Here is a 26,878-nt window from a genome sequence, read left to right on the forward strand (position 1 = left end):
GCATTTGTATCTGCTTATAATACCATTAATTACAAAGGTGCTACTGTAATATGACTTCTTGACTATGGTGGGGCTGTTGAGCAGTGCTAACAAGGAGGTCTTTTTACAAAGCGATCGTTTTATCGTATAGACAGATGAGCCGTCCAGTAATAATAATTTTGAAATTCGGTAGAGCAAAGCCTCCAGCATTTTTAGGTTTACATAGAGGTTTTTTGGAAATCCTAACGGCTCTGTAGCTCCAAATAAAAGGTATAACAATTGAATCCAATTGCTTACAATTAAACTTCTTGAATGTTTTTCTTGTATGTTTTTCAGTTTCACTTGACCCACTGGGAAATGTTTGAGAAAAGCGGTGCGTTCACATTTCGCACACCTGTGACAGATGAGACAGATGGAGTAATTCACATAAAGCAAGGACAGATAAATTTCCACTTCCAGTGATAAAGGTGTTTGCACACTATGTATAGATCAGCGGTAATGGTATAAAGCAGACATTGAGTCAGAAAAGGACACATTCTCTGCTAAGAATCTCAGGTAAGCCTCTAATCCTCCTTTACACACTTATCATTGACACACAGTCGTGCCACAGCCTGTAAAATCTGACTCTGTGTGGTAAGTGCTTTGGTTAATAGATAAATATATCGTAAAATACAATTTTTCTAACCTCTTTCTCTATGCTTATCTCAGCTCTTCTGCAGCCATGTTCTTTTCGTGGTCTCTTGTGGTCCTGCTTCTGGTGTCCTCTACCTGGGCTGAGGTAGGAGTTTGCTGAAACCACCTCATGTTACCAGCATGTAACTAAGTAACATGTAAGGTCCAAATATTTGGAAAACCACCTCTCGAAGAGAGTGTGAGATCAGTGCACCATGGGAGTTCTTCCAGCAATCTAGATCTATAGCATATCTAAGGGATAGTTCAGGTCCCCCTAGGCCAGCCCTGACTATAAGCCTTATAAGAAAAGAAGGTTTAAAGTCCAACTTAAAATACAGGGAGGACATCTGCCTCCTGGAACAACAGTGCACACACAACAGTGTAAACACCTACAACCACAGTTCGAAAAAACCTTAACCTAACCAAATTAGTACCTGAAACATTTATTACTGAGTACTGTGCAACAGTCTCTGGGCACCAACAGGTTTGTTGTTTTAATGTCTGTCAAATTCTGGGATCATTGGCATATGGAGTGGAAGTTAGTCTTTGAATTACATCAGTTTCAGTCTGTTAAACTCATACAACATGTGTAACGTGATGTGAAAACCTGGAGCTGATATTTTTCATGACATGTAACCATTTTCTCTTCTTTTCCATGTCACCCTGGGCATGTACAGGAAGGTAAGCCAGTGCCTCTGACGATTAGAGCTCATATAAGCAAATATTATGACGTGTACAGGACGTAAAGTGTCTCACATGTTGTGTTGTGCAGTTAATGTTGAAGAGGAAACATCCAGGGAGCTCTCCGTCGGTGAACTGCTGGAGAGAGCCAACAGAGAACGCAGTGAGTGCTATTCTCTTCTGTCTGCAAATGTCCACAGAAGTCACTCAGGACATTGTTCAGATATTCTCCTGCCAGAATATTTGTATAATGACCTTATTGTCACAGACCTTTAGAGGATCCACAGTTAGCAAATAGGTGAGCGTCCTGATTCTTTCATGATCAGTCCAGGTTCCACCCCGAGCTGGACTCTGCGGAGTTTATAGTCCTACTGCAAATATCCAGACATATCTCTCAATTATATCTGAAAATGGCTATACTATCAAACAGAGAAACAAATGATTATGTTGTGTAAATCAAACGTATGTTCACTGCGTTGTGGTTTTTGCAACAACAGGGCTTAATCCCTACGAAGCGGTTAATCCCTACGACATTTGTCTGTCTTACTTGTTTAGGACCTTCCCTTTTCCAGTTCTCGAAGCTGACACCATTTTTGATTGTGTTTCCACAGCTGCTACTCATATGTGGGTCGTACGGGTGGTGCTCAGGTTGTGTCTCTGAGTCGTCAGGGTTGCCTGTACCACAGCACCGTCCAGCATGAGCTGCTCCACGCCCTTGGGTTCAACCATGAGCAGACTCGCTCCGACAGGGACAACCACATCTTGGTGTACTGGGAAAACATCATTGACGGTTACACAGTTTTACTTTCTATTACATTATGAGTATTGTTTCATTTATAGTCAGAAATGGTTTTATTGTTTGAGTTCAACTTTATTGATTAGACAGTGGAGATAACTGGACTGGGTATACCCCGCCTTTCACCCCATGTCAGCTGGGATTGGCACCAGCAGCCCCACAACCCCCATGTTGAGGATAAAGTGGTAGACAATGAATGGATGAATGGATAATAACTTCAAATTTGAGCAAAATCCCTCTAAAAAAAAAAAAGAAAAGAAAAGAAAAAGAACACTCAATAAGGAAATGTGAAGAGACTCATAAGAAATCAAACAATGGTAAAAGAGGAAGTAGAACTGAGGAAAGCACTACCACCACATCTGACTTTTATAGGCTGAAGCATCAAACACAAGGATAGTTTTTTTTAGCAGTCTACAGCATTGAAGACTTGAAGACAAAACAATTTTGCCAACATAGAAGTTGCAAAAAAACAAGATACTGTGATGTATATAGTGTGGTCTTGGCACTCTTTCTGTTCTCTGTAGTCTTAATAGGTTATTTAACAGAGTGTTACTTTGACCTACTGAGCTCATGATTGATTTGATGTCATTTCTACAGACATGGAATACAACTTTTACAAGATTGACACTCTTAACCAGGGAACTCCTTATGACTACAACTCTGTCATGCAATATGAGAGGTATGGATAACTTCTGCAGTAGCTAGAGGCGTATACTCAATGTAGACGATGGTTATGACTAATCACATTATAAGAACAAAGTTGACTTCAGATATAGTTTCATTATTTTATATATATACATATATATACGTATATATATATGTATTATTATATTACAAAAATGGATTGTTCCTCACTAAGTGAACAAAGCTCAGCTCAACCTTTCATTGTGGTATCCATCATTCTCCAGGAATGCCTTCTCCAAGAACAACCGCCCGACTATGGTGCCCATTCCCAACAACAATGTAGCCTTTGGTCAGGCCACCCAGATGAGCCGAAATGACATCGACAGGCTGAACAGACTGTACAAGTGCTGTAAGTATACTCTGACTATAGTGAATCTGAGACTAAATGTAATTCCTCCTATTTATACTGAGATATTCTTCTCAACATGAAAGTCACAGAAGTCACCCTCTAATGTTAACTAAACTGGAACATGTACCTACTAAACACCTCCCTCCCCCACATGTGTAGCTCACTCAAAAACGCTCCTCTAATGACATTCATTTCTGCAGGAAACATGAGTGACCTATGACCTGCTACCAGGGTGACATCAGAGCAGACATGCAGATGAGGATTTGGAGCTGTTCTCTAACAATAAACTTGAAAACTTCAGCGACTGTTGTCTGTTTCATGAAAGTGCACCGACGTTATGATTTTGTTTCCATATCACAATACTGACTGACAACACTCATGTCTATGGGTTAAAGATGGAACTATAGCTTAGCATAGCATAGCACAAAAACTTGAAATGACAAATGCTGTGTATTTATATAGCATTTTTCTAGTCTTGATGACCACTCAAAGCCTCTTTACACTAGTTTCGTCATTCACCCACTCACTCACACTTTTATCAGTATGTTTTTGGACCGTGAGGAGAGGCTGGAGTGCCCAGAAAAAACCTGCATATGCACACGTAGAAAACATGCCGATAAACTGGAATTCAAACCCGTTTGCTGTAAGCAGCTAACCATGTCATTACTGTGCCACCTTTACAATAACAGGAAACTCAAAAAATACCAGATCATTTAATTAAATAAGTCTATAGCAGAAAAAATATCTCTGTAAGAGACATTGATGCAGATATTGATGGATCATTGGGTTACATTATAATAAAAAATATATAAACTTCTCAATTTCAATATAATAGAAATGATTTGATAACACACTGATTAAGTAACCAAGCTCATTTCTTTTTTTCTGTCTTTAAATTAAAACCTGAAACATGCCCAGTATATGCCGACTAAAAAAAGGCCTCAATTCCTTTCTTTAAAAACCTTTTTTTTGCTTTGACTGGTGCATATTTAACACATTCCAAAAGTAAATTTATTCCCAAAAATCATAATTTAATATAGAACTTTGAGAGTAAATTTTAATTTTTGTCAATTTCAGAGTTGACAGAACTGTTGATATCCATCAATTTTCGAGGAGTGATAGTTTGTCCTCCACTTTATCAGCAGTCAGGTTGTACTGACAGGCTCTCAAAGCATTAAGTAGCTCCTCTGTTCGGGCCTCAGCTCCTCGACTCTTCCTCCACTCCTTCAGCAGCTCCACCACTGTCTCCTCCAGTTCTGTGGGGTGCCTTTTATGGATGGACTCCAGCTTGACATCACTCAAACCAAGTTTGCGACCCAGTTTACGCCAACCCCTTCCAAGGTTTTCTGCAATCACCTCCGTGGCAATGTCCAGTTGGACTAAAAAAGGAGGAGACATTGAGGTTTTAGAAATAAATTAAATGCATTTCTCCTCATAAGAAAAAAAAGATCTTTAAAGTTCATTTCAACAGCATATAAAATAAAACAAAGATTCAAATAATCCCCGGGCAAGACATACAAAAAGTCATACAAACAAATGCTGAACAATACATGATATCTAATAGCTAATTGTTATTGTGATCAAAATATTAACACATGCATTATACAAATCAAAAAAGAAATGTATCTAAAGAGTACTCTTACTGGGATAAATGGAGATTATTCCTAATGCTACTTTTGTTTGGCCAAAAACTTACTATAAAAATTGATTTATTTCTGTATGTACTGCAGCAAATTATTATTTTCATAATCAATTATTTTTTCTTAAGGTCATTAGGTCCTTAAAATGCAAAAAGGTGGAACACAAATACATGAACATTGTTTCCTGGTCCTCAAAATAAGGACGTCTTCACAAGTTCTGTTTACTGACTGTAAATTTCTATTTCCAGTCATCGAGGAGTGAAGAAACCAGAACTTGTTCACATTTAAGATTTTATTAAAATCTCACTGAAGTCAAATAGTCAATCATTAATTATTCATTACCTCTGAGTAACTAACTATCAAATAGTCATTACAATATTCAACAGCAATATTCAATTGTTCCTAATATTGCTATGTTGCTAATAATCTTTTTCAAAATCCCCTCTATTGTCCATAATGCAGTTGCAATACAGTGATTGCCAAGTTCCTGGAAGTGTGTTACAAGACAGATCATATACAGATCTCATCATAAAGATTTCGTGATTATGGAATTGTTTTGTAATACAGTTCATTTTTTCCTTGCAGATTGTCAACTTAAAATGATTTTGTCATTGTAAGGATTATTGTCATCATACTTATTTTGCTGAAATTATTTTGCCATTGAAAACAATTTTTGCTGTTGTACATATTGTTTTGTCAATTTAAAGAAAGCAAAAATGTTGTGATCAATAACATTTAAACAAAACACATTTTGAATCATAGTGATGCAGACAGCAAGCTACAACCTCATCAAAAAGAGCTGGAGAAAAACATTGATCTGTATGTCATCAGTGAGACAGGCAGGGACCGTCCACAAAGTGCAACAGCCAAAAAATATATTTAAAGAATATTCAACAACATGATACAGCATACTGCCATTAAACTCACCTCACACCTCATGCTTCCTTTGGATTATACTACACAACTCATTTGGAAAAAAAGGATACTTTTAATCAATTTCTGGGAATATTTATAAGAAATAAATGTAACACTGTGGATAGTGGTTAGCACTCTCGCCTTGCAGCGAGAAGACCCGGGTTCGAGCCCCGATTGGAACAAGGGCCTTTCTGCATGGAGTTTGCATGTTCTCCCTGTGTGTGCATGGGTTCTCTCCGGGTTATCCAGCTTCCTCCCACAGTCCAAAAACATGCAATGTGGGGATAGGTAAATTGGACACTCTAAATTGACCATAGGAGTGAGTGTGAGAGTGAATGGTTGTTTGTCTCTATCTGTGTGTGACCCTGCGATGGACTGGCGAACTGTCCAGGGTGTACCCTGCCTATCGCCCGATGTAGCTGAGATTGGCACAGCACCCCCCGCGACCATCTGGTGGAGGATAAAGCGGTTAGATGATGATGATGATGATGATGACACGCTTGCCTTTGCAGCAAGAAGACCCGGGTTTATACTACACCAATCATCTTGAAAAAATATGCTTTTGTATATTATTTTGCGAATATGTATATCAATTAATGTAGTGTAGTGTCATTAAACTTTTTATTATTTTATTTATTTATTTAAAATAGGGACCAGGCATATTACTAGACATTTTCATGTAAATATACAAGATTCTAGCCAGTGGCTAATTTCCATCTTCTGTACCTTGGCAGGTTGATGATAAGACAAAAGCTCTGCCTGTGTGTGTGTACCTGACACAGAACAGCATGGTGTCAGGCGTCTAACTGGTGTCCTGAAGGCTATACAACACCAATCAGCTTGGAAAAAAAAGGTGGTGTTCATTTTAGTATTTCGGCTGTTGCACTTTGTAGACGGCCCCTGCGCTACTGTCCCTCTGATGACAGCAGGTCAATTTATTTAATCCAGCTCTTTTTGATAGAAACCAATTGCGTCTCGCACCATCTCGCTTGTGTTTCAACAATGTTTTGTTTGTTATCGATGGCGGAATTTTAAATCTGTGAATATCTTTCTAATTTTGCTAACTTTGTCAAAGTTGTAGACAGTGAGGATTAGTGAGACGAAGACACGGTATTTGAAACAACTGTAAACACACTTGTGGAACGAGGTGATAGAATGTTTGACTAGTAAAGACAAATGTCCGTAATATCACGAGCCTGTTTCCTACTGCGGTCAAGTGAGCCGTCATTCATTTTTAAGTGCGCCTTTGTAGTCGAACTTACGGTCGACTGAGAATGTCAGCGCTAGTTTGATACTGAGCGAGATCGGTTTTCAAAATAAGACGTTAATAATACAAGTGCAATCAATCGTGCTGATTTTAAGACATTGGGTCACATTGTCAAGAAGCTTTTGAATAAACTAATTTATTTAGATTTTTACTGTACAATTGGCCAATTGGCAAAACACATTAGCCCATAGGTTCTGGCAATGGTTGACACAATTGATCTCAGGAGCATGCTGACTACTCCCTCACTCATTATCAAACAGTTTTACTGTATAATTTTTGAGAAATTAAGCATCAAATTTGTCCTTTTTCACTCAGAAAAAGGCCGAAAACTAAATTTTTACTGTACAATAAAATCACATTGGCCCAAGTTCACTGAAGCAACCATTGCCCCTGGTGGAAAAGAAGGCAACTTTGAGGCTTAATTTCTAAAAAATGATACAGTAAAATAGCTTAATAATGAGTTAGGGAGTAGTCAGCATGCCCCTGAAGTAAACTGTACCAACCATTGTCAGTTTTCGGCTTTTTTCTGAGAAAAAAAAAGAGACACCTTTGAGGATTAATTTCTCAAAGTTTATACAGTAAAATAGTTTGATAATGAATGAGGGAGTAGTCAGCATGCTCCTGAGAGCAATTGTGTCAACCATTGTCAGAACTTATGGGCCAATGTGTTGTTTTTGTACAGTAAAATTCTAAATAAATTAGGGAAAATATTTAGTTCAATAGCTTCTGGACAATGTGACCCAATGTCTTAAAATCAGCATGATTGATTACACTTGTATCAGTAACGTTTTATTTTGAAAACCGGAAGTGATCTCGCACGGTATCAAACTAGCGCTGATTCTCAGCCGACTCCCAGCATTCACCGTAAGTTTGACTGCACGGGCGCACTTAAAAACGAATGACGGCTCACTTGACCGCAGTCTGTTCCTGGATACATTCATTACCTTTCTCCGGTTCATTGTCCGTGTGTCCACATCCACTATGAAACTTGTCCAACTTTTCTGACAGATCGTGTCGGTTAATTCCTTTGAGAAGCTCCGACAGAAACCCGGTCTTGTCGTCGGTCAGTTCTCCTCTCTCCGCCAGAATCTGAAACAGTTTGAGTGCGCCGGTGATCTTCTCCAAGTCTTTCTTCCCGATCTTGTCTTTACACAGGAACTTCATCTTCTCCAGCTGGTCAGAGGGCAGCTGGTTTGAAATCTCAAGCAAAAACGAGTTAAACTGGAAGGAGCCCATTAATTCTGAACGACTGCTCGTAACTTTCTAAACGAGAAGGAAACACGTTTACTTTCACTTCCGTTTGCTCATGTGAACTTTGCAGTATCCAGTTGTAGCCATGGTTGTAGCGCCGGAGATAACGTAGTTTCAGGCGGCTTTTCCTGAACAGCGCCACCAGTTGAACACAGAAGACAACGCTTCAACTTGCGGTTCCAGCAGTTTCGACCAGATGACACCAGCACGGAATTCAGGTCACTGAAAATGTTACTGTGGCTCATTAAGTACACTGATGTGGCTGATTGGGAAAAGACTACGCTTGTGTATATCGTTTCGTTTACAAGTTATTGAACCGGAAAGTCCATATCTGTCAATATCTTTCCAACTTTACCGGACTCCAATGAATAGCGCTGAATGTGAAATTGTATTTTTTGACGTTAAAGTTAAGTTTATGTTAGCTATTCTTCAGTAGGACAATGTTTTCCATCGTTTTGAAATGACACACTTGCTAAAATCACCAAACTCTGTTTATTTTATTATTATAATTAATTTTATAAAAGTGATACGTCAGTCAGGGATATTATGGACTCGTCTTAAATAATTGATAAAAATTTAAATAAACGAGCTACACATTGTACAGCCCGTGACTCCCATGTGTAATCTGCATTCAATTGTAGTTTAAAAACGTTCCCTCGCTCCTTTACAGGGAGTGCCGTTCAAATGATGGTATTTCCGGTTCATAGGACGCATAGAAGTCAGTGAGAATGTACAGTTTGTACAGAATGTACTCAATTCTCGGACGACACAGTCATTTCCTTAAAAGACAAAACTATAACTGAAAAAGCAATATTTTCCAGAGCATCTGATCCCTGCTTAAATTTGAAATTGAACTTTATCCTTGTCCTGTGACCACCCTGAACAATATTTTGGTTAAGAATGAATTAAAAATATCTAGGTTTAACAATGTCCAAGGATAAATATAAAAGAGCAGTTAAGAACAGTTAAATAAGAAAAATAGAGAGTATAATCACTGGTTTGTGAGAGATTTCTCTATTATGAGAAGAATATTATTAACAAAAGCTGAAGGTTTAGCCAAATTAGTATACCCCTGTCAGTCTCTTTATATTTCTACTCAAATTGTTAAAAGGGAAAATTCTGTCATTTTTTATTTCATATGGAAAAATAAAAGTCACTACCTTAGGAAATCTCTGATGGTTAAAGACTAAAAAATGGTGGCATAAAAACTGCTGAATTTGAATCTATGATTGGAATATTCAGATTGAAATGGATTAAAGCTTTTCTGGCACAGCCAGCTTCCATAAACAGATATTGCAGTATTGGAAGATGACTTTTACCCACAACTTTACACCTCATGGCTCCACCTTGTGGAATAATAGAACTGTTACGATTAATAGACTTTATTTAAACAAGAATGGTACGATAAAACAACTATATATGTTACCTATCTAATGGATGGAAATGGTAATTTAATACAATTTAATTCATTTGTAGAAAAATATAATTTAAAATTCCCCATAAAGAATTTAATCAAATTCCCTTAAAATTAATGATTAAAAAATATCATGGAATATTCAACAATGTCAGTGAAGCTTCCTGCATTGAAAATTGAGAGACAAACAACCATTCACACTCACACTCACTCCTATGGTCAATTTAGGGTGTCCGATTTACCTAATCCCCACAATGCATGTTTTTGGACTGTGGGAGGAAGCCGGAGAACCCGGAGAGAACCCACGCACACACGGGGAGAACATGCAAACTCCATGCAGAAAGGCCCTAGTTCCAACCGGGGCTCGAACCCGGGTCGTCTCGCTGCAAGGCGAGAGTCCCAACCACTACTCCACCGTGTGGCCCCATAATAAAGCCAATAATATTGAAATATTTGCACATGGTAATGAACTGCAATATTGAAATATGTTGTTGATCATGATCTCAGTCGAAAATAAACATGTTAGTTTTCCTTCCTGCAGGGACAACACATCTGGCTGGTAAAATAGGAGGAATAAAATAAGGTTCTAAGTGATGTAACAGTGAAGAAGAAAACTGATAAAGCATTAACTGATAAAGCATTAATTAAAAGAGATAGGGAACAAGAAGGTGGTCAGCACCAGAAGGGTGGGAACACAAAATGGAGGGTGTAAAGGAGTAATAACGGGAGTGCCTATGAATCCAGCTCATTGTTAAAGCAGCAGTGAGCCACTTAGGGTTAATGTAACTGACATGGGAAGAAGTGAGGGAGAACCTCGCAATTCAGTCATGCCAGGATGTAACGTGTGGGTTGATATTTATCATGGTAATTCTTTTACAATGGAATGCAAGGAGTTTACTGGCAAATGGCCAGGAATTTAAGCAATTTATGGAAATGGCTATAAGACCAGTATTCAAGAAACATGGTTAAAACCAAGTTTAGACTTTGTGGTACATGGGTTTACAGTGGTAAGGAGAGACAGAAATTGTGGTGGGGGAGGTGGGTATGCTACATTCATTAAACAAGGTATTCCATATAGGGTGCTGGGCTGTAAAAAATAGAAACAGAGCATTTAGACAACTTAAAAGAGCCCGTAGCATAAAGCAGCTAAACCAGTATAAGAGAGCACAGACAGTAGTGAAAAGAACAATACACCAGGCCAAGAGGGCAAGCTGGAGAGAGTTTTGTGGCAAAATGGGAAGAACGGCACCTGTGGGAGAGGTTTGGGGGAATGATGCGGGGATGATAGAAAGGTATGGGAGTCATGACTTGTGGGGAGGAGACTGCAGTTTCCAACAGGGATAAGGCGGAAATGATGACAAAGTCATTTGCAAGAATACATCATAGTGTGGAAAATCTATCAGAAGAGGGGAGGAGGGAGAAAACAATGAGTCAGTATCCAGGTGTGCTAGACAGGAGGGAAGAAACAGGGGAAGCAATTGATGAACCATTAACTATGGCAGAAATGATGAGGGCTATAAATAAATCAAAACCAACCTCTCCTGGGAAAAATAAGATATGCTAAATAATGCTAAAACAACTAGGGGAGAGAGCATTGTTAAAGTTGCTGCAATTGTATAATGGAAAGAGGGAAGGTTACCAAGTGCCTGGAAAGAAGCAGTAGTGGTCCTCATAAGAAAACCCAGTAAGGATCCTTCACAACCCACTAGCTATAGGCCAACAGCTTTAACATCAAAACTGTGCAAAATAATGGAAAGGATGATAAGAGAAACATTAATATATGATCTTGAAAAGTGAGAGATGCTGGCAAATTATCAAAGTGGTTTTAGAAAGGGAAGAAATACAATGGATGCAGTGATAAGACTAGAGACTGAGATAAGACAGGCACAGGCAAATAAAGAATCAGTAGTTGCAGTGTTTTTTGATATTGAAAAAGCATATGACATGAAGGATTGCTAATAAAGCTGTGCAAGATGGGTATAAGAGGAATGGTGTATAATTGGATTAAGAACTTTCTGCTGGGAACGAAAATACAGTACAGTAATATGCAGTGGACAACGGGACTACTCAAGGGAGTGTAATTAGCCCGTTACTCTTTACGGTAATGATCAATGATGTGTTTTTAAAAGTACCAGAGGAGACAGGCAGGTCACTCTTTGCGGATGATGGGGCCTTGTGGAAAAGAGGAAGGAATGTGGCATATGTTTTTGGCAAAGCACAAGGGGCTATTGATAAGCTGGTGGAGTGGGGTTATGATTGGGGGTGCTGATTCTCTGTGGAAAAAACCCAGGCATTTTATTTTAGTAGGAAACAAATAGAGGAAGGAATGAAACTGAAAATGTAAGGTAATGAATTGGAAAGAGTTGGAACATTAACATTTTTGGGTGTAGTGTTTGATTCACAGTTAACATGGGTGGAAAAATTATAAATGTATTGAGATGTCTGACAGGAAGGAATTGGGGAGCTAGTTGCTCGGCACTGAGAAGAGTGTATGTGGCCTTAATTAGATCAGTGTTTGATTATGGCAGTATTGCCTATGGATGAGCTGCTATGTCTAGGCTTAAGAAGCTGGATGTGATCCAGGCTCAAGCACTGAGAGTCTGCAGTGAGGCTGTTAAGACAACGCGTTACAGGTAGAGATGGGAGAGATTTGCTCAGATTCTTCATCAGTTCTGTTGAGCGTGAAAGCATTTCATTCTGACAGCCACCAGGACATGTTATATGAAATTATTCAGTCAGTTACTAGAATAATGAAAAGAGGAGGTCAGTTTAGATTTATGTGGGTACCAGTGCGTGTAGGGGTGAGGGGGAAAGAGAGGGCAGAGGAATTAGCAAAGAGGGCATTTAGGAAAGGAGGAGTAAAAATAGTAATGGAAATGAGTGAGAAAGCACAAGTCAGGATAGTAGTGAAGTTCTTAAGGTACATGGGGCATTTTTATAGGATATAAAGTAGGATAGATGTGGGGAAAATATATGTGTGTGCGAAATGTATGATGTGAGGGTGGCCTTTTTTCTGGTTCACACTCCAGAGCAGAAGGGGGCGGTATTGCACCTATAGCTGGGTGCCAACCGCCGTTAAACAAAAAAATAAATAAAAGCAGTCTAACAGTCGCGGCGCTGATGACGCCAGCAGCTTGCGACACGACTGCGGATGGGGGAACGTAAACAACAATGTTAATGGCCTGGGAAACTCTCTGGGCAGGTAATATGGACGGAGACTTATTGCTAACAGTTTGATGTCCGGGGTGCACACACGCTCTTTCACCATGATGTGTCCAGGGTTGCACTGTTGTTTACGTAGATAGCGACTCCATCTCCATTCTTCTTGCCGCTCTCGCTGCAACTCCTGTCCCCCCCGCACCTACTAAAAGCCGGCTAAGCCCGGCTCGCCTGAGGTCAAGTGAGCCGTCATTCGTTACTAATACAAGTGCAATCAATCATGCTGATTTTAAGACATTGGGTCACATTGTCCACATGCTATTGAACTAAATATTTTCCCTAATTTATTTAGATTTTAACTGTACAATAACAACACTTTGGCCCATAAGTTCTGACAATTTGCTGTATTTTACTTTTGAGAAATTAAGCATCAGAGTCGTCTCTTTTATTTTCAGAATAAGGCAGAAAACTCAATTTTTACTGTACAATAAAATCACTTTGGCCCATAAGTTCTGACAATGGTTGGTACAGTTGACCTCAGGAGCATGCTGACTACTCCCTCACTCATTATCAAACATTTTTACTGTATAATTTTTGAGAAATTAAGCATCAGAGTCGTCTCTTTTTACTCAGAAAAGGTATAAAACTCAATTTTACTGTACAATAAAATCACTTTGGCCCATAAGTTCTGACAATGATTGGTACAGTTGACCTCAGGAGCATGCTGACAACTCCCTCACTTATTATCAAACATTTTTACTGTATATTTTTTGAGAAATTAATCCTCAGTCGTCTCTTTTTTACTCAGAAAAAGGTATAAAACTCAATTTTACTGTACAATAAAATCACTTTGGCCCATAAGTTCTGACAATGGTTGGTACAGTTGACCTCAGGAGCATGCTGATTACTACCTCAGTCATTATCAAACATTTTTACTGTATCATTTTTGAGAAATTAATCCTCAAAGTCGTCTTTTTTTTACTCAGAAAAAGGCATAAAACTCCATTTTTACTGTACAACAAAATCACTTTGGCCCATAAGTTCTGACAGTGGTTGGTACGGTTGACTTCAGGGGCATGCTGACTACTCCTTCACTTATTATCAAACATTTTTACTGTATCATTTTTGAGAAATGAGGCATCAGTAAATTCCAGCATGATCTGTGAGGGGCAGGGGGGCAGGAGAGATGCTGCTTGAACACAAGGAAGCTGCCAGAGTCAGAGACAAGCCAAAGATCAATGCAAGATTTCAGAGACAGGTATATGAATCAAATGAATTTCTAAATTTGGGTAAAGTCAGTCATCATCTAACCGCTTTATCCTCCACCAGAGGGTCGCAGGGGGTGCTGTGCCAATCTCAGCTACATCGGGCGATAGGCGGGGTACACCCTGGACAGTTCGCCAGTCCATCGCAGGGCCACACACAGCTAGAGACAAACAACCATTCACTCTCACACTCACTCCTATGGTCAATTTAGAGTGTCCAATTCACCTAATCCCCACATTGCATGTTTTTGGACTGTGGGAGGAAGTTGGATAACCCAGAGAGAACCCACGCACACACGAGGAGAACATGCAAACTCCATGCAGAAAGGGCCTTGTTCCAATCGGGGCTCGAACCCGGGTCTTCTCGCTGCAAGGCGAGAGTGCTAACCACTACTCCTACCGTGTGGCCCAATTTGGGTAAAGTACTTATATTAATTGTAAATGTATTAATAGTAATAATAAGTGTAATTATCTAAAAATTTGTCTCAAGATTAGAGTTTGTGTATTTTGATTCTGTGGTTCATGTTTTGTTAGCTCAATTCATATAGTGTTTAAATGTTACTTCTTATAAAGTGTTGTTTATAGTGTTGATAATATTGACACAAATCCAACTCATAGGCTACACCCTGGCTAGGCCGCCAGTCCATCACAGGGCCAACAACAGTCACACCTATGGCCAAGAGTGTCCAACCATGTTCCTGGAGAAAACCCACATCCACAGGAGAAAACCCAATGCAGGAAGCAAACCCAGGTCTTATTGTTGAGGCAACAGTGCTCGCTAGTACCCTGCTGTGTGACCCCATGTTTTTATACTATATTTAGAACCTGTCAGCTTAGAACAATAAATGCTATATAGACTAGATCTATCCTTAGTCAGTGGTGAAACTAAGACTTAATTTGTCATTATAATAATCAACAAATGTTCATATGAATTCAAAACCAGTCCTTGTGTGTTTACAAATTTTATTTTGTACTATTGTACTATTTGTTTTTCAGTGTGGTTTGAAAAAAGTGAATCAAACCATGTTACGTCAATGTCAGTATACATAACAAAAAGTTCTCTTATCAAAAGGGGTTTTGTAAGATTTTGAGAGATAAGTAATACGACAAAATCATCACTTCAAAAGTTTCAGTCATTTTGGACAATGGGTTGACAGTGACCACAGTTATATCATGACGTGAAATACAAATAAAACATGAAACACAACTGTCAATTTTCTGCCATGTCATCTCCCTAACTTGATATTGTATAATGTGATATATTGCCCTTTTCTCTAATGTTTGTATTATTCATACAACTTTATTCGAAGCATTTGCTACACTGATGAAAAAAGGGCACTCACTACTACTACTTTTTCGTTCATCCATTCATTAGGGCTTCTTAAATATCCAGAGTGCATGCGCATAATCTGAATTAGTCTTGATTAGATAAAGAGGAGTGGTGTTAGTGGAACAACTTGGGGATTGGGAGATTGTGCTACTTCTAGCCTGACTTCGATGGAATACCCCCCTGGTGTGTATCTAGTGTACTGTATAGCCAATTACCTGCAGATGTTTGTTTTTCCACTTTGCCATATTTGTATTTGTTTATTGCAAACTTTTATTTGTGCCACTAAATATTCTGATTACGTCTCTGTGCCATCTCTCTGCAGTCACCTCCTTACAGTCTGTGGACCACGGGTCAATAATCCATTAGTTTCTCTGCTCATATACACGTGACAACATTGTTAAAAAACAAAAAATGTAATGTACATAAAAGTAGAAGTAGTAGCCATATCCCAAGCACTTCATGGTTCCAGCTTCGCAAAAATTACGATTTATTGTATTTTCATTTACTCTTATTTACAACGAATGAAGTTTGGACAAAATGGAAGATATCACAATGGATTTTTACAAACTACACCAGTAGTTTATTTTCTTCTTTCACAAAATAAATGTACAAATTTTTCAGGAAAAAAACAATCCAGCTTTTCAAACTGTTTGATCATATTCTTCCTCAGATGTGATTGGATACTTCCTCCTGATCCGTTTCATTTTGCCCTGAAGAGAAAAACAGAAACATTATGCTGCGTTTCCACTACATGGACAGCAGTTGTTTTCAGTGTACTGAATCATTAGAATCGTACTTCGGTCACTGAACTGAAATACAGGCAGGGGGGGCAAATACAGAAGCAGGGTTTGTGATGTGGTTCGCTGGTCATGATCACTGACTTCGTTGTTAAATTATGAGATTTTTTACATTTCCTTGGTAATTGTTGGAGATTAACCCAAGTTTTTAGGATTGTTAAGTCTTTTTAACTGATCTACAGTTCAGCTTGATTCTTGTGTTGGACGTCTTGCTCGTCCCTCTGATCAGTAGCCGGCAGTCTGATGACGTCACGCATAGTATCAGCTCAGCTCGCTTGGAACCTCGCCAGAGCAGGTACTAATGGAAACCCACACAAAATAACTGTGCCGTGGCGAGTTGTGCATAGACTTTACATCTGGTGTGGTCTGAAAGGTTTTTACCGGTGGCTGTGTTTCATCAAATGCTGCAGTGATGTAAATGTGTGAGCATAGAGTAACTTACGTAATTTTCTCTGGCTGACCACCACGGGTATTTCTCGGCGTGGAGCTTCCTCAGCTTATCAGCTTCCTCGTAGTATTTAGACTGTTCTCTTCTTGACAATGCCCGCCACTGTGGACACAAAGCAAGTCAGTGTACGTCACACAAAAAAGTGACTAGTGCTCAAACAAACAGAGCCAAAAAGCATATTTACACTCAAAAAATAAAATTCTCAAGACAAGAATGATGGATACTGTGATTTATTATCAAAGGAACATTTTTGACAAGTGTTGTCTCCGTTGGCCCAGTGAATAACATGTATATTTTGCCAAACAGTGATGGAGTTTTTGTCTGGGGCTGGGCACTTTATTGAGACGTGTTATTTTGGATATTGTCATATCATGATAAGGCATCTGCAATGACTTTTCTGCACTGATAATCATCAGAATTATTAGTCAATTAGTGAAGTACACTTTTATAAATTAAACATTACATATATTAAATATATTAAAAAATATTTAACAGTCATCCATTTCATTTTAAGTTTTCATAAACTACGTAAATATTTTATTTGAGTGCATTTAAAAGAAAACTTTTCATATGCCCAGAGAAACAACCTGTGTGCAGCTTTATATTTCGTATATCAAAATATAACCTAAACAATATTGAGGTTTTATTTATAAGCCATGCTGCCCAGCCTTATTTGTATCCCAGTGTGTCTTAAACACTCAGAAATGACACTCACCTTCTGGCCAAGGATTGTGTTTACCCTTGCATTATCGTTACAGGGCTGTTCAGCCAGAACATATGGCCTCTGCTCCTGCATATACAAAATGAAAGCGTTGGGAGGCTTCTTCACGTAGGGCTGTTGGTCATTGTTTTGGCAATTACGTTTTTTTTTTCTATGTGAAAACAGAAAAACAAAAACAATCAGTCAATTAAGTCGATTAAGAAATGATTAGTGCAAGAAATGAAATACGAGGTGAGAGCAATTTGATACTGTATGGTGACGAGTCCATCAGTTAGTGACGACAGACTTACTGTGATGAGAAGTTCTGTGGAGGAGCAAATTCTACAGGAGGCTTTGATGTACCCGCTAACATCCCATACACCACCTCTCCATTCCTGCAATGATGAAGAGAAGAACTGTGATAAAGAGCCTGCTGGAAATTATAGAAAGAATTATAGAAAAAGAGGTGTGTTGAGGGACTTAGGACTGTGTTGAAGAACTGAACTGCAGACAAAACTTTTTTTCTTGTGGAGGGCAGAATTGCACCTCTCAGTGTACAGGTTGCCGAAGTTATTAGAAGAAATCGGACAAGGGGTATGTTTGATTGAAGATACAAATATTGACTTATAATTGTGTGCTTACAAATCTGTGTGTGTTACTTACGCTATTCTAAGAGGAGTCAGGTTCTGCTTCAGGCTTTGAGGTGTCAAACTCGACAGATCCTGGACACACTAACACAAACAAAGCAATTGGTTGTTAGACAAAATGCATCATCTGGGTCAAACGGTCCATCAGGTGTCAAGCGTTTCCTTTGTCTCTTGCTTACACATGGTCAGAATCGCTGTGTCCCAATAGTCAAGGCTGTACAATATTAAATTTGTATTTTCCTACATTAATTATTTTATCATGTTCTAGTCCGTCCTATCTTTCGTTGCTGATAAGTATGCTGATAAGTAAGTATCTGTTTATTTTACGTTTTACGATTCAACACTTTTTTTCCACCAGCAATCTTGTACGTTCACAGACGAGCCCCTTTATTTTAGGGTATGACATGTTAGATCAGCCTTGGTGAATCAACCTAATTCTTTCCGAATAGAGCTATTCAAGTCATCTGGTGGGAATTCTTGTATTTTTTCACATAATGCATTACAAAAAAAACCTGCAATGTCAGTTTTTTCCAATATCGTGCAGCCCTTGTGTGTGAGCTATGTTATGCGTGTGTGGAAAAGCACAGGACATCTCCGCATGCACCAATAGGAAGTAACTCTGAAAACATTTGGAGCGCACTTACTCAAGCGTAGTGGAACCCACACTATGAAATGCCAAATTGCATCTTACTACAAAGGCTTAAGCAGTGCAGATTTAGAGGCCTTAACAACAGATTGCTGGACCTTCAGAGCAACACAGAGCTACAACTCTCTATGATTCTCTTCTTCTTAGTTTCTAATTAGGGCTGCACAAAAGGAAGAAAAAAACGATTAAAAAAAATTTGCTTTCAGCAGTGCTATTGCTAAATAAACCAGACTCCTCTGTTAAATGAGATTTAAGACATTTCCTTGCTAAATTTTGGAGATTAACCCACGTTTTGAGGATTGTTAAGTGTTTTTTAACTATTTTTACAGTTCAGTGTTGTTTGGTTTGATTCTTGTGCCTCTTCCTGTGATGGAACTCTGATCAGTCAGTGCATGGCTGTAGTAAACTAGTGCACAGCAGCTTCGAGTTGTCATCAAGACTAGGAAAGTGCTAAATGGTTATATAAATACAAACCATTTACCATTCGTTTAAAAAAGGTTTCTACACAGCGCACGTTGAATGCACAAGCTCAACACAGCTTTAAGTTTAGTATTTCTGTAGCAGCAGTGGGTTCACAGAAAACGTTTTCAAAACGGCAAAAAGATTCATGTTTTGTTCCATCTTAAAGATTTGTTCCATCTTAAAGGGATACATTCACCCAAATTTGGCAATGGTGCTTATTAGTTCCTGCTTTGAAGATCAAAGGAGCATCTATTAAATCAATAATGTCCCCACACTTATGAGAAACTCCCCACTAATCATACATCCATACTTGCAGTTTGACTGGGAAATGTGTGACTTTACAAAGCATTTCGAGTAACCATCTATTTTCTAGAATCCATTTAAACCACAATTAAGAAAACCACCTATATGGAGATATAGAGGAGCAAAGATCAAAGAGGCTTGTCATGGCAATGCATTTGAAGATGAAAGGCAGACAGGGGGCCTACAACTACAGTGTGAGCTGAACAGATTAGAGCTACTACATCCATACAACGTTTTTATTTAAAGAAAAAAAAAGGCTTTGTAAAGAAATAACACAGTACACAGAAATACAACACAGTGGAGGTTTACCTGCGCTCCTGAGAGTTTCAGATTCGGTGGAATATCTGTTCCATTTACATTCATGGGAGCTGCCCACTCATCCTCTGATGTGCTGGGTTCATCTTTTATTGTAATCACGTAGACCGAATCCTTTTCATCCTCGTTGTCACTCAGCTCTTCTACAAGCTGCACTTCTTCTTTGACGAAGCAGCGTTTAGTAGAGTCTCTCTCTCCCCAGCTGTATCTAGAGTCTCCTCCGAACGATGAGCACTGCTTTGGTGTTTGCTGATAGCAATACCTCCCATACTCCTTGTTGTCGTGTGTCCCATATTGCTCATTTATCTTAGGTTTCTCCCTCCTGGTGTCCACTTTCGCTGTGTTCTTATTTAAAAATGTCCTAATTTGCAACTTTGCGTTTTCCAACGCTTGGCAAATTTTGATCGCCTTGTCCAGAGTAAGGTCTGGTTCTTTCAATAAATGCATCCTCAGATTATTGTCGAGCACTCCATTCACAAGTTGGTCCCTTATCATTGATTCACACTGTGTCCCGAAGTTACACGACAGGCTTTTCAGTCTCAAATCGGAGACATACTGTTCAATGGATTCAGCCTCATCCTGCATACGGTTCCTGAAGACGAACCTCTCAAATGTCTCGTTCTTCTTCGGTGCGCAGTACTGCTCAAACTTTGCTATAACCGCGTCATACTTATCCCTTTCTTCTTCTGTGAAATCAAATGTGTTGTATACATCCAAGGCGCCGCGGCCTGCTATTGTTAGCAGCAATGCTATCTTCCGCCGTTCATCGCCTTCCAGCCCGATAGCTAGCATATACAGTTCAAACCGTTGTTTGAAAGCTTTCCAGTTTTCCTCAATATTCCCCGTTAATTTCAGCTCTTCGGGTTGACGCACACAGTCCATTTTGTTGTTCATTTAATAGTACAGAGTATAGGTTGTTTACACACCGACTGCTCCTGCCAGAATGCCTCTATATCCGGGGACCGCAACGTAACTTCCCCCTTTTCTCTTCTTTCTTTTCTTAAGCTTCAAAGCTCTTCTTTATGCTGTTGCACTTGAAGTGATCAAATATGAAAGATTCATCTGGGACAGATCAAGCTTCAAAGGTCTTCTTAACGTTGATCAACCTCAAAGGCTGAAAGATCAAAGAATGACTGCAGTCAACCCAACCTCCACTTCAAAAAACACAGTCAAGCCACCCCCACACAGGGCCGGTCCTAGGCAGGCGTATACTTGCGTGTGTGTGTGTGTGTGCGTGAAGGGGTCTGAAATGCCAGGCTTCTATGCAGCACTGCTTCAGAAATATACCAAAACTGGAGAAGACATTGAGCTTGTGCATAAGGCATGTGTGCTGTGAACTTAAAAAAGAAGGTATATAGTACCAGACCAAACAATCTCCAAACACAAGAGGAGGACAACAATGACAACAAAGCAACAGCCAACAATGAATGCAAACACAACAGAGAAGTGGGATGATGACATCATCATTTCCCTAAAGTAGCATATTGGTTGTCCTACTCTGGCTCTATCTACGTGGAAACGTAAAACAATCTTTTTCTATGTTGTTCTGAAAACATTTAGCACTGTAACGCTGTTACACCAAAAAGACGTTGTACCGGCGTACACGGTACAATGTATACAACCACAGAAACGGAGATAGAATGAACCAAGACAGGATAAATTAAGGAAAATAAAATAATCAAATATAAAACAATAACGTAATAATAAAGTTATCATAAATCAAACAGACCAAACAATGACTCCAAAAAAGAGCAACTAGCAACTTTCTGGCAGAACCCTAAATATTTTCCGAAACAGAAATGGCCAGTTCCTACCATGGACAAGTGAGTCTCTACGGGTTGCTTGACAGGCTGACTCAGCATCAGGTGCATGGCACATTGCCTCACATTTCCTCTTTCTATTGGCACGATTGTTTAGTCTTTAGTCTTAATTATCTCGGATTGTTTCTTGAGAAACCACAAAACCCCTCTGAATGGCCTGTTCCAGCTATTTCCCCCTCCACAAGCAGCAGTATGCCTGGTTCTTTCTTTGGAAAAGATGCATTTTCTTGCATATATTTATATTTATTTAAGTCCTGATACTTATGACAATGATGTGATGCTGATGTGCCTAAAGATAAGTATCTCCTTGTTTGTGAAACCTATTCTAAAGTACAATTCCATGAAATGCTCCATGGCCCTCATTTTAACAACTCTCATCTTCTAAAACAACAGGTTAGAATATTACGACTTTTTTTTCGTAAATTTACAACTTTATTCTCGAAGTCTGTGAAATTTTTTCTCTCTCAATGTGGCCCTAATACTTGTCACAGTAAGTGGGGTAAGGTCAGTGTAGTAATTAGCGCATATTATGAAGTAATATAAAACTTGCTGTCAGTCCCACTTGAAACTATTCAAACTGACATCTTATTTGGAACTATTGGTGTAGCAGGAGTATTTTTAATTAACCAGCTGAGATGTCAATGCTATTGATCCATGGTTATTTGTTTTTGATGGATCTTTCCCTTTTTGGTAGGAATAATCACAGCCTCTTTCCAATTCATGGTAGTTTCCCTATACTTAGCAGCTTCTTTGAAAGTTTCTTTCAATTTCTTCCTCTTCTTAACCACCTTAATGTGTTAACATTATAGAACAAATTTAATCTTTATCATTAGTAAAGTAAAAGTAGCATCCATTCTATACTGTATCCTCACCCATCTTCAATACTGGATACTTTTCTTCCCCTTATACTCCTTATCATACTACACACATCTCCTTTAGGGGCTGATCTACACATTTGTCTTTTTGCTTTACATACAGTACACTTCCCAACCTCTGCTCAAGCTTGATTATATATAATTAAATTCTGAAAATATAAGTTCTTGTCAATATCCTAAGAGCTTTATACTTTCTTTCTCTCATCTGTTCACCAGGGAACATCTTTTCATCATTCTTCCTTTAGTTTTGGATATTGACTGGTTTGCAGCCTCTAGTAATGTTGCCCTGATCTTTTTATCTTCTCAATGCCTTCATTTATTATAACTTTGTCTGCGTATTTAAATATTTTCCATTTAGCACTATGAGATACCCACTTCCCAATTATTTTTCCTTGATTCTTGTTCCTTTGCAATGATACATTACACAATATTGGACAATGATCTGTTCCTACTGATGACTCTTCTAATACATCCCACTCACAAATGCCTGCTTAACTTCCAGTTATCAAGGTTACCTTCAATTTGCATTATTAAGTTAATTAAGTTATTAAATCCCCTTCACATCCCCTTATCTAATAAATGTTGCAGATCCTCCCCCTACTCTGTCTCCCTATCACATCTTACACCTTAACTATTTTAAAAACAAGATTAGGTCTTAACCATGTTTTCTGCACACAAATGATATCTGACTTACTTGGTAAATCATCTATGTACTAATACTAATAATAATGTTGGCCTGTCATTTAAACTGAGCAAAAGTCAACTTCCAGTCAATGTTGACAGTGCCCTCTGTTGGAATCAAGCTGAATAACAACATCTCTGTCCCTTGCTTAAAATGATGCAGCCTTTTTATTGGAGTGAGGTTCTGCTCAAGTTTAATGTGTCAAAAGGGACTGATCCTGGAGACAAACACACACAGAACTGTCCACCAGGAGTCAGTGTCCCTCTCCCTTACACTGTTAACACACTGGTGGTCAATGTGCCTTTATTTTCTGGATCCACAGCATTACATATGGGCATAGTGTTGTGCTGCAACAATTGATTTATTTTTAGTTACGCCGGGCGCAGGAGCAGTGGGCAGCATTTATCTGTGCACATGGAGCAATAGGGATTGGATGCCTTGCTCATGGGCACCCAGGCCCCTGACTGCCTCTGGATTTTACCAGGTGACCCTCTGGTTACAAGCCCAATGTCTTTCCTTTTGGCTGTAGACTTAGCATCATGTTCGTGCAAGTTTAAGTCAACCCCCACAAATCATGCATTAGAGTTTGCAGATTAACTGGGAAATGGGATACTTCTCTAAGCATTTTGAGTAAGGATGAACCAATACGATACTCAGTGTTGGGTTTGTGATATCTGTATCTGACATGAAAAAGTGATTTCATGTAACCACGGCTAAGAAAACCACATATTGCCAGTGGTAATAAATGATGAGCAAAGATCAGTGGCAGATGACATTCCCTCCCACAGTTGCCATGACAACCCATGCATTTATCAAAAGCAGGCAAGAGCCTATTCTTTGAACATCAAATGTGAGTGACATGGGGATGGGGGTGGGGATTGGCATAAGGGAATAATGGTCACAGGCTTGATGCAGTTATTTTAAGTCTATCTGTTCCAACACTTCTGCTCACATGAAAAATGTTGCGTTCCGTTACAAATAATACTATCTCCAAAATTGTGTATCAGTTCCAGATGTAAATACCTGGCAGTAAAACCTGAAATGTTCATTGTTTGTCTCATGTTCATCTTTTGATGTCAAACCCAAATGTTTTCAGTCAAAAATAAAGGAACTGGCCTCACTGTTCCAATACTATAGGAGGGCACTGTAGCTCCTACTGTCACAGCAGCAATCACACATGTGATCAATGCTTCACTGACATCTGGTACATTTCCTACTACATTCAAATAGGCTCAGGTTACACCACTGCTCAAAAAAAACCTTCCCTTGCTCCCACTCGGGTGCAGAAATATTGGCCAGTCTTGTCTCCTCCCATTCCTCTCTAAGACCATTGAAAGGGCGGTGTTTAAGCAGGTCACTGAATTCCTCTCCCGAAATTACCTCCTTGACTAACCCTAACCTCCTAACCAGTCTGGCTTCAAAAGTGGCCACTCCACTGAAATGGCTCTGTTGTCTTTGACAGAAGCCTTAATAGAATCCAGAGTGGTAACAGAGTCCCTGCTCAACTTATCAGCAGCATTTGACACAGTTAATCACCGTATCCTATTGTCCATATTCTCAAACATGGGCATCACAGGAAAAGCACACTCCTGGTTCGAATCCTACCTCACTGGGTGGTCATTCAGTGTGTCCTGGCTAGGTCACACATCTGCACCACACAGCCTTGCACAGGGGTGCCCCAAGGCTCAGTGCTGGGGAATCTCCTCTTTGCCATGTACACCACCTCGCTAGGCCAGATCATCCGCTCACATGGCTTCTCATATCACTGCTATGCTGATGATACCCAACTGTATCTGTCATTCCAACCTGACGACCACACGGTCTCAGCACAAATCCCAGATTGTCTCTCTGAAATATCTGCATGGACGAAAGCCCATCACCTCCAGCTGAACCTTTCCAAAATTGAACTGCTGGTCTTCCGAGACAAGTCAACGATACATCATAACATCTGCATTAATATCAACTCCTCAACCTATCTCTGGCTCCTTCCAAGATAGCAAGAAAGGGGTGTCATGATTGATGACCAGTTGACCTTTACAGATTATGTTGTCTCTGTCGCCTGGTCATGTCACTTTGCATTATTAAATATAAGAAAAATCAGGCAATACCTAACCCAATAGGCTACCCAGCCCCTAGTATGGGCTTTGGTCATCTCCCGCCTCGACTACTGCAACGCCCTGCTAACGCCCCCTCGGTTCATTGAGCTTAGAGTTCTCAACGGGCCTGAAAATTACAACCCGACCCGACCCGGCCCATGGCTTTTAAAACCCGGACCCGATGTAACCCGACACATCAACATGAATTATCTGCCCGAACTCGACCCGCGACCCGACGATTTTTTCTCATACAAGTATTATCCCATTCATCAAAGCGCTGTGTTTTCTTTGCGGCGGGTGCCGGTGCTGCTGCCGACAACGAAGCACTCGTCTCCTGGCTCGCTTCACCTGGGCCCTTGGGTACCGGTTGCTGCGCAGCTGACAGGCGGGACTTGACATATTGTTGCACATAAGCTTTGCACATAACTTGTAGAATTTCCATCAGAATCCAGCACCACTCCAAACACTTTCCAGACCTCTGATTTTCCCACTCCTGTAGTAGCGACGGGGAATACATTTTACTTTTCACCAACTCCATCTCCTTCTCCAGGCTAAAGGCGTACCCACGGTGTCAGGTCTGCCCCTCTTTACGGTGAACAGCAGATTAATTGATCAATTTTTTTATTTTTTTTTATTTTTTCACTGAGCGGAAAAGATTAAGCCCGAGGTCCAACCCGAACCGAATCATTTGCTTATATTTTCGACCTGCGAACTCTTAGCCTACAAAGTGCTCCATGGGTTTGCTCCCACCTACTTAAATGCTCTCATAAGGTTGTTTTTTTTAGTAATTTTTAGTCGTTTTTTCTCCTTTACCTTGTTAACCAGTTTCAGTGTGTATCTTTCACCTTCTTCAGAACTGTCACCTGATGTTAGGTGGTGACCTGCCTTATCAGCTGTTTGAAGGGTTGACCACGCCTCCTGCTGTCTGGTTGCTCCCCCAGGATGGCGCTCCAGGTGTGTGACATGCACACATCGTCCTGTGTGCATGTTTCCTTTTTTCCACTGCCTCCATAACAACAACTAATAAGGCATGTGACTACCTACCATCAGGTGACAGTACTGAGGAAGGCGGAAGATACACACCGAAACTGGTTAGCAAGTACAAAACTTACTGTTGTCTAAAAAAACAACCAAAAAGCTAAGTTAAATCAGTAGACATAATGAACTTTCACAACATGCTCTCATAAAGGCTTATGTTACCCCTCAAGCTGCACTGCATGCACAATTATTAGGCAAGTGAATATTAGGTTATTGTCATTTTATGCATATTTTCCAACTCCAAGCTTTATGAACTTGAATGGTAATTGTTTTTAAAATATTATCAAGGGATGTGTATTTATGAAATGAGGAAGGGTGTGGCCTACAAGTGATCAATACCCTATATCATGGTGTGCATTTTACAAATTTGATTTCATCTTTACATTTTACATTTCAAAAGATGTAGCACTCTTCAAGTAGTTAAGCTATTGAGGCATTAATGCAACTGAGCTGAAGTGTTCAAGTCCAAGGTATCAGTGCTCAGAGACATGGTCAAGATACGGTTGTATATTACTGTTTTGTTTTTGAGTGTTGAATGTATTGCATTTTTTTAAAAAAAGTAAAAAGCTATCACTAACTCATTCCTATTTTTACTTTGCATAAAAGCTTAAATCTTAATACTCTCCTCTTCTGTACACACCTCACAA

At 39.5% G+C, this 26,878-nt stretch overlaps 3 protein-coding genes and 1 long non-coding RNA gene across 4 annotated transcripts; 2 read left to right on the forward strand and 2 right to left on the reverse strand.

Moving 5' to 3' along the window:
* The first annotated feature begins 650 nt into the window (after positions 1–650).
* LOC122772611 (low choriolytic enzyme-like) lies at positions 651–3,461 on the forward strand. Its single transcript, XM_044030794.1, has 8 exons — positions 651–757; positions 1,329–1,332; positions 1,424–1,495; positions 1,609–1,630; positions 1,944–2,122; positions 2,726–2,807; positions 3,037–3,161; positions 3,362–3,461. Coding segments are annotated over exons 1-8 (543 nt in total). The 5' UTR covers positions 651–700; the 3' UTR covers positions 3,364–3,461.
* Positions 3,462–4,198: 737 nt separating this feature from the next.
* On the reverse strand, positions 4,199–8,773 carry fadd (Fas (tnfrsf6)-associated via death domain). The gene is made up of 2 exons (XM_044031166.1): positions 7,928–8,773; positions 4,199–4,540 (listed from the first exon to the last, which is right to left on the reverse strand). The coding sequence occupies exons 1-2, from the start codon at positions 8,217–8,219 to the stop codon at positions 4,263–4,265; spliced, it is 570 nt and encodes a 189-aa protein (XP_043887101.1). The 5' UTR covers positions 8,220–8,773; the 3' UTR covers positions 4,199–4,262.
* Positions 8,774–14,417: 5,644 nt separating this feature from the next.
* LOC122772853 lies at positions 14,418–15,286 on the forward strand. The gene is made up of 2 exons (XR_006360827.1): positions 14,418–14,489; positions 14,691–15,286. It is a non-coding gene; the product is annotated as an uncharacterized LOC122772853 (long non-coding RNA).
* Positions 15,287–15,858: 572 nt separating this feature from the next.
* On the reverse strand, positions 15,859–20,895 carry LOC122772847. Its single transcript, XM_044031161.1, has 6 exons — positions 19,715–20,895; positions 18,011–18,078; positions 17,659–17,742; positions 17,363–17,519; positions 16,642–16,749; positions 15,859–16,112 (listed from the first exon to the last, which is right to left on the reverse strand). Exons 1-6 carry the CDS (start codon positions 20,612–20,614, stop codon positions 16,044–16,046), a joined length of 1,386 nt encoding a protein of 461 aa, XP_043887096.1. The 5' UTR covers positions 20,615–20,895; the 3' UTR covers positions 15,859–16,043.
* Positions 20,896–26,878: the final 5,983 nt, after the last annotated feature.

Source organism: Solea senegalensis, linkage group LG7, assembly GCF_019176455.1.
Source record: "Solea senegalensis isolate Sse05_10M linkage group LG7, IFAPA_SoseM_1, whole genome shotgun sequence".
NCBI classification, from domain to species: Eukaryota; Metazoa; Chordata; class Actinopteri; order Pleuronectiformes; family Soleidae; genus Solea; species Solea senegalensis.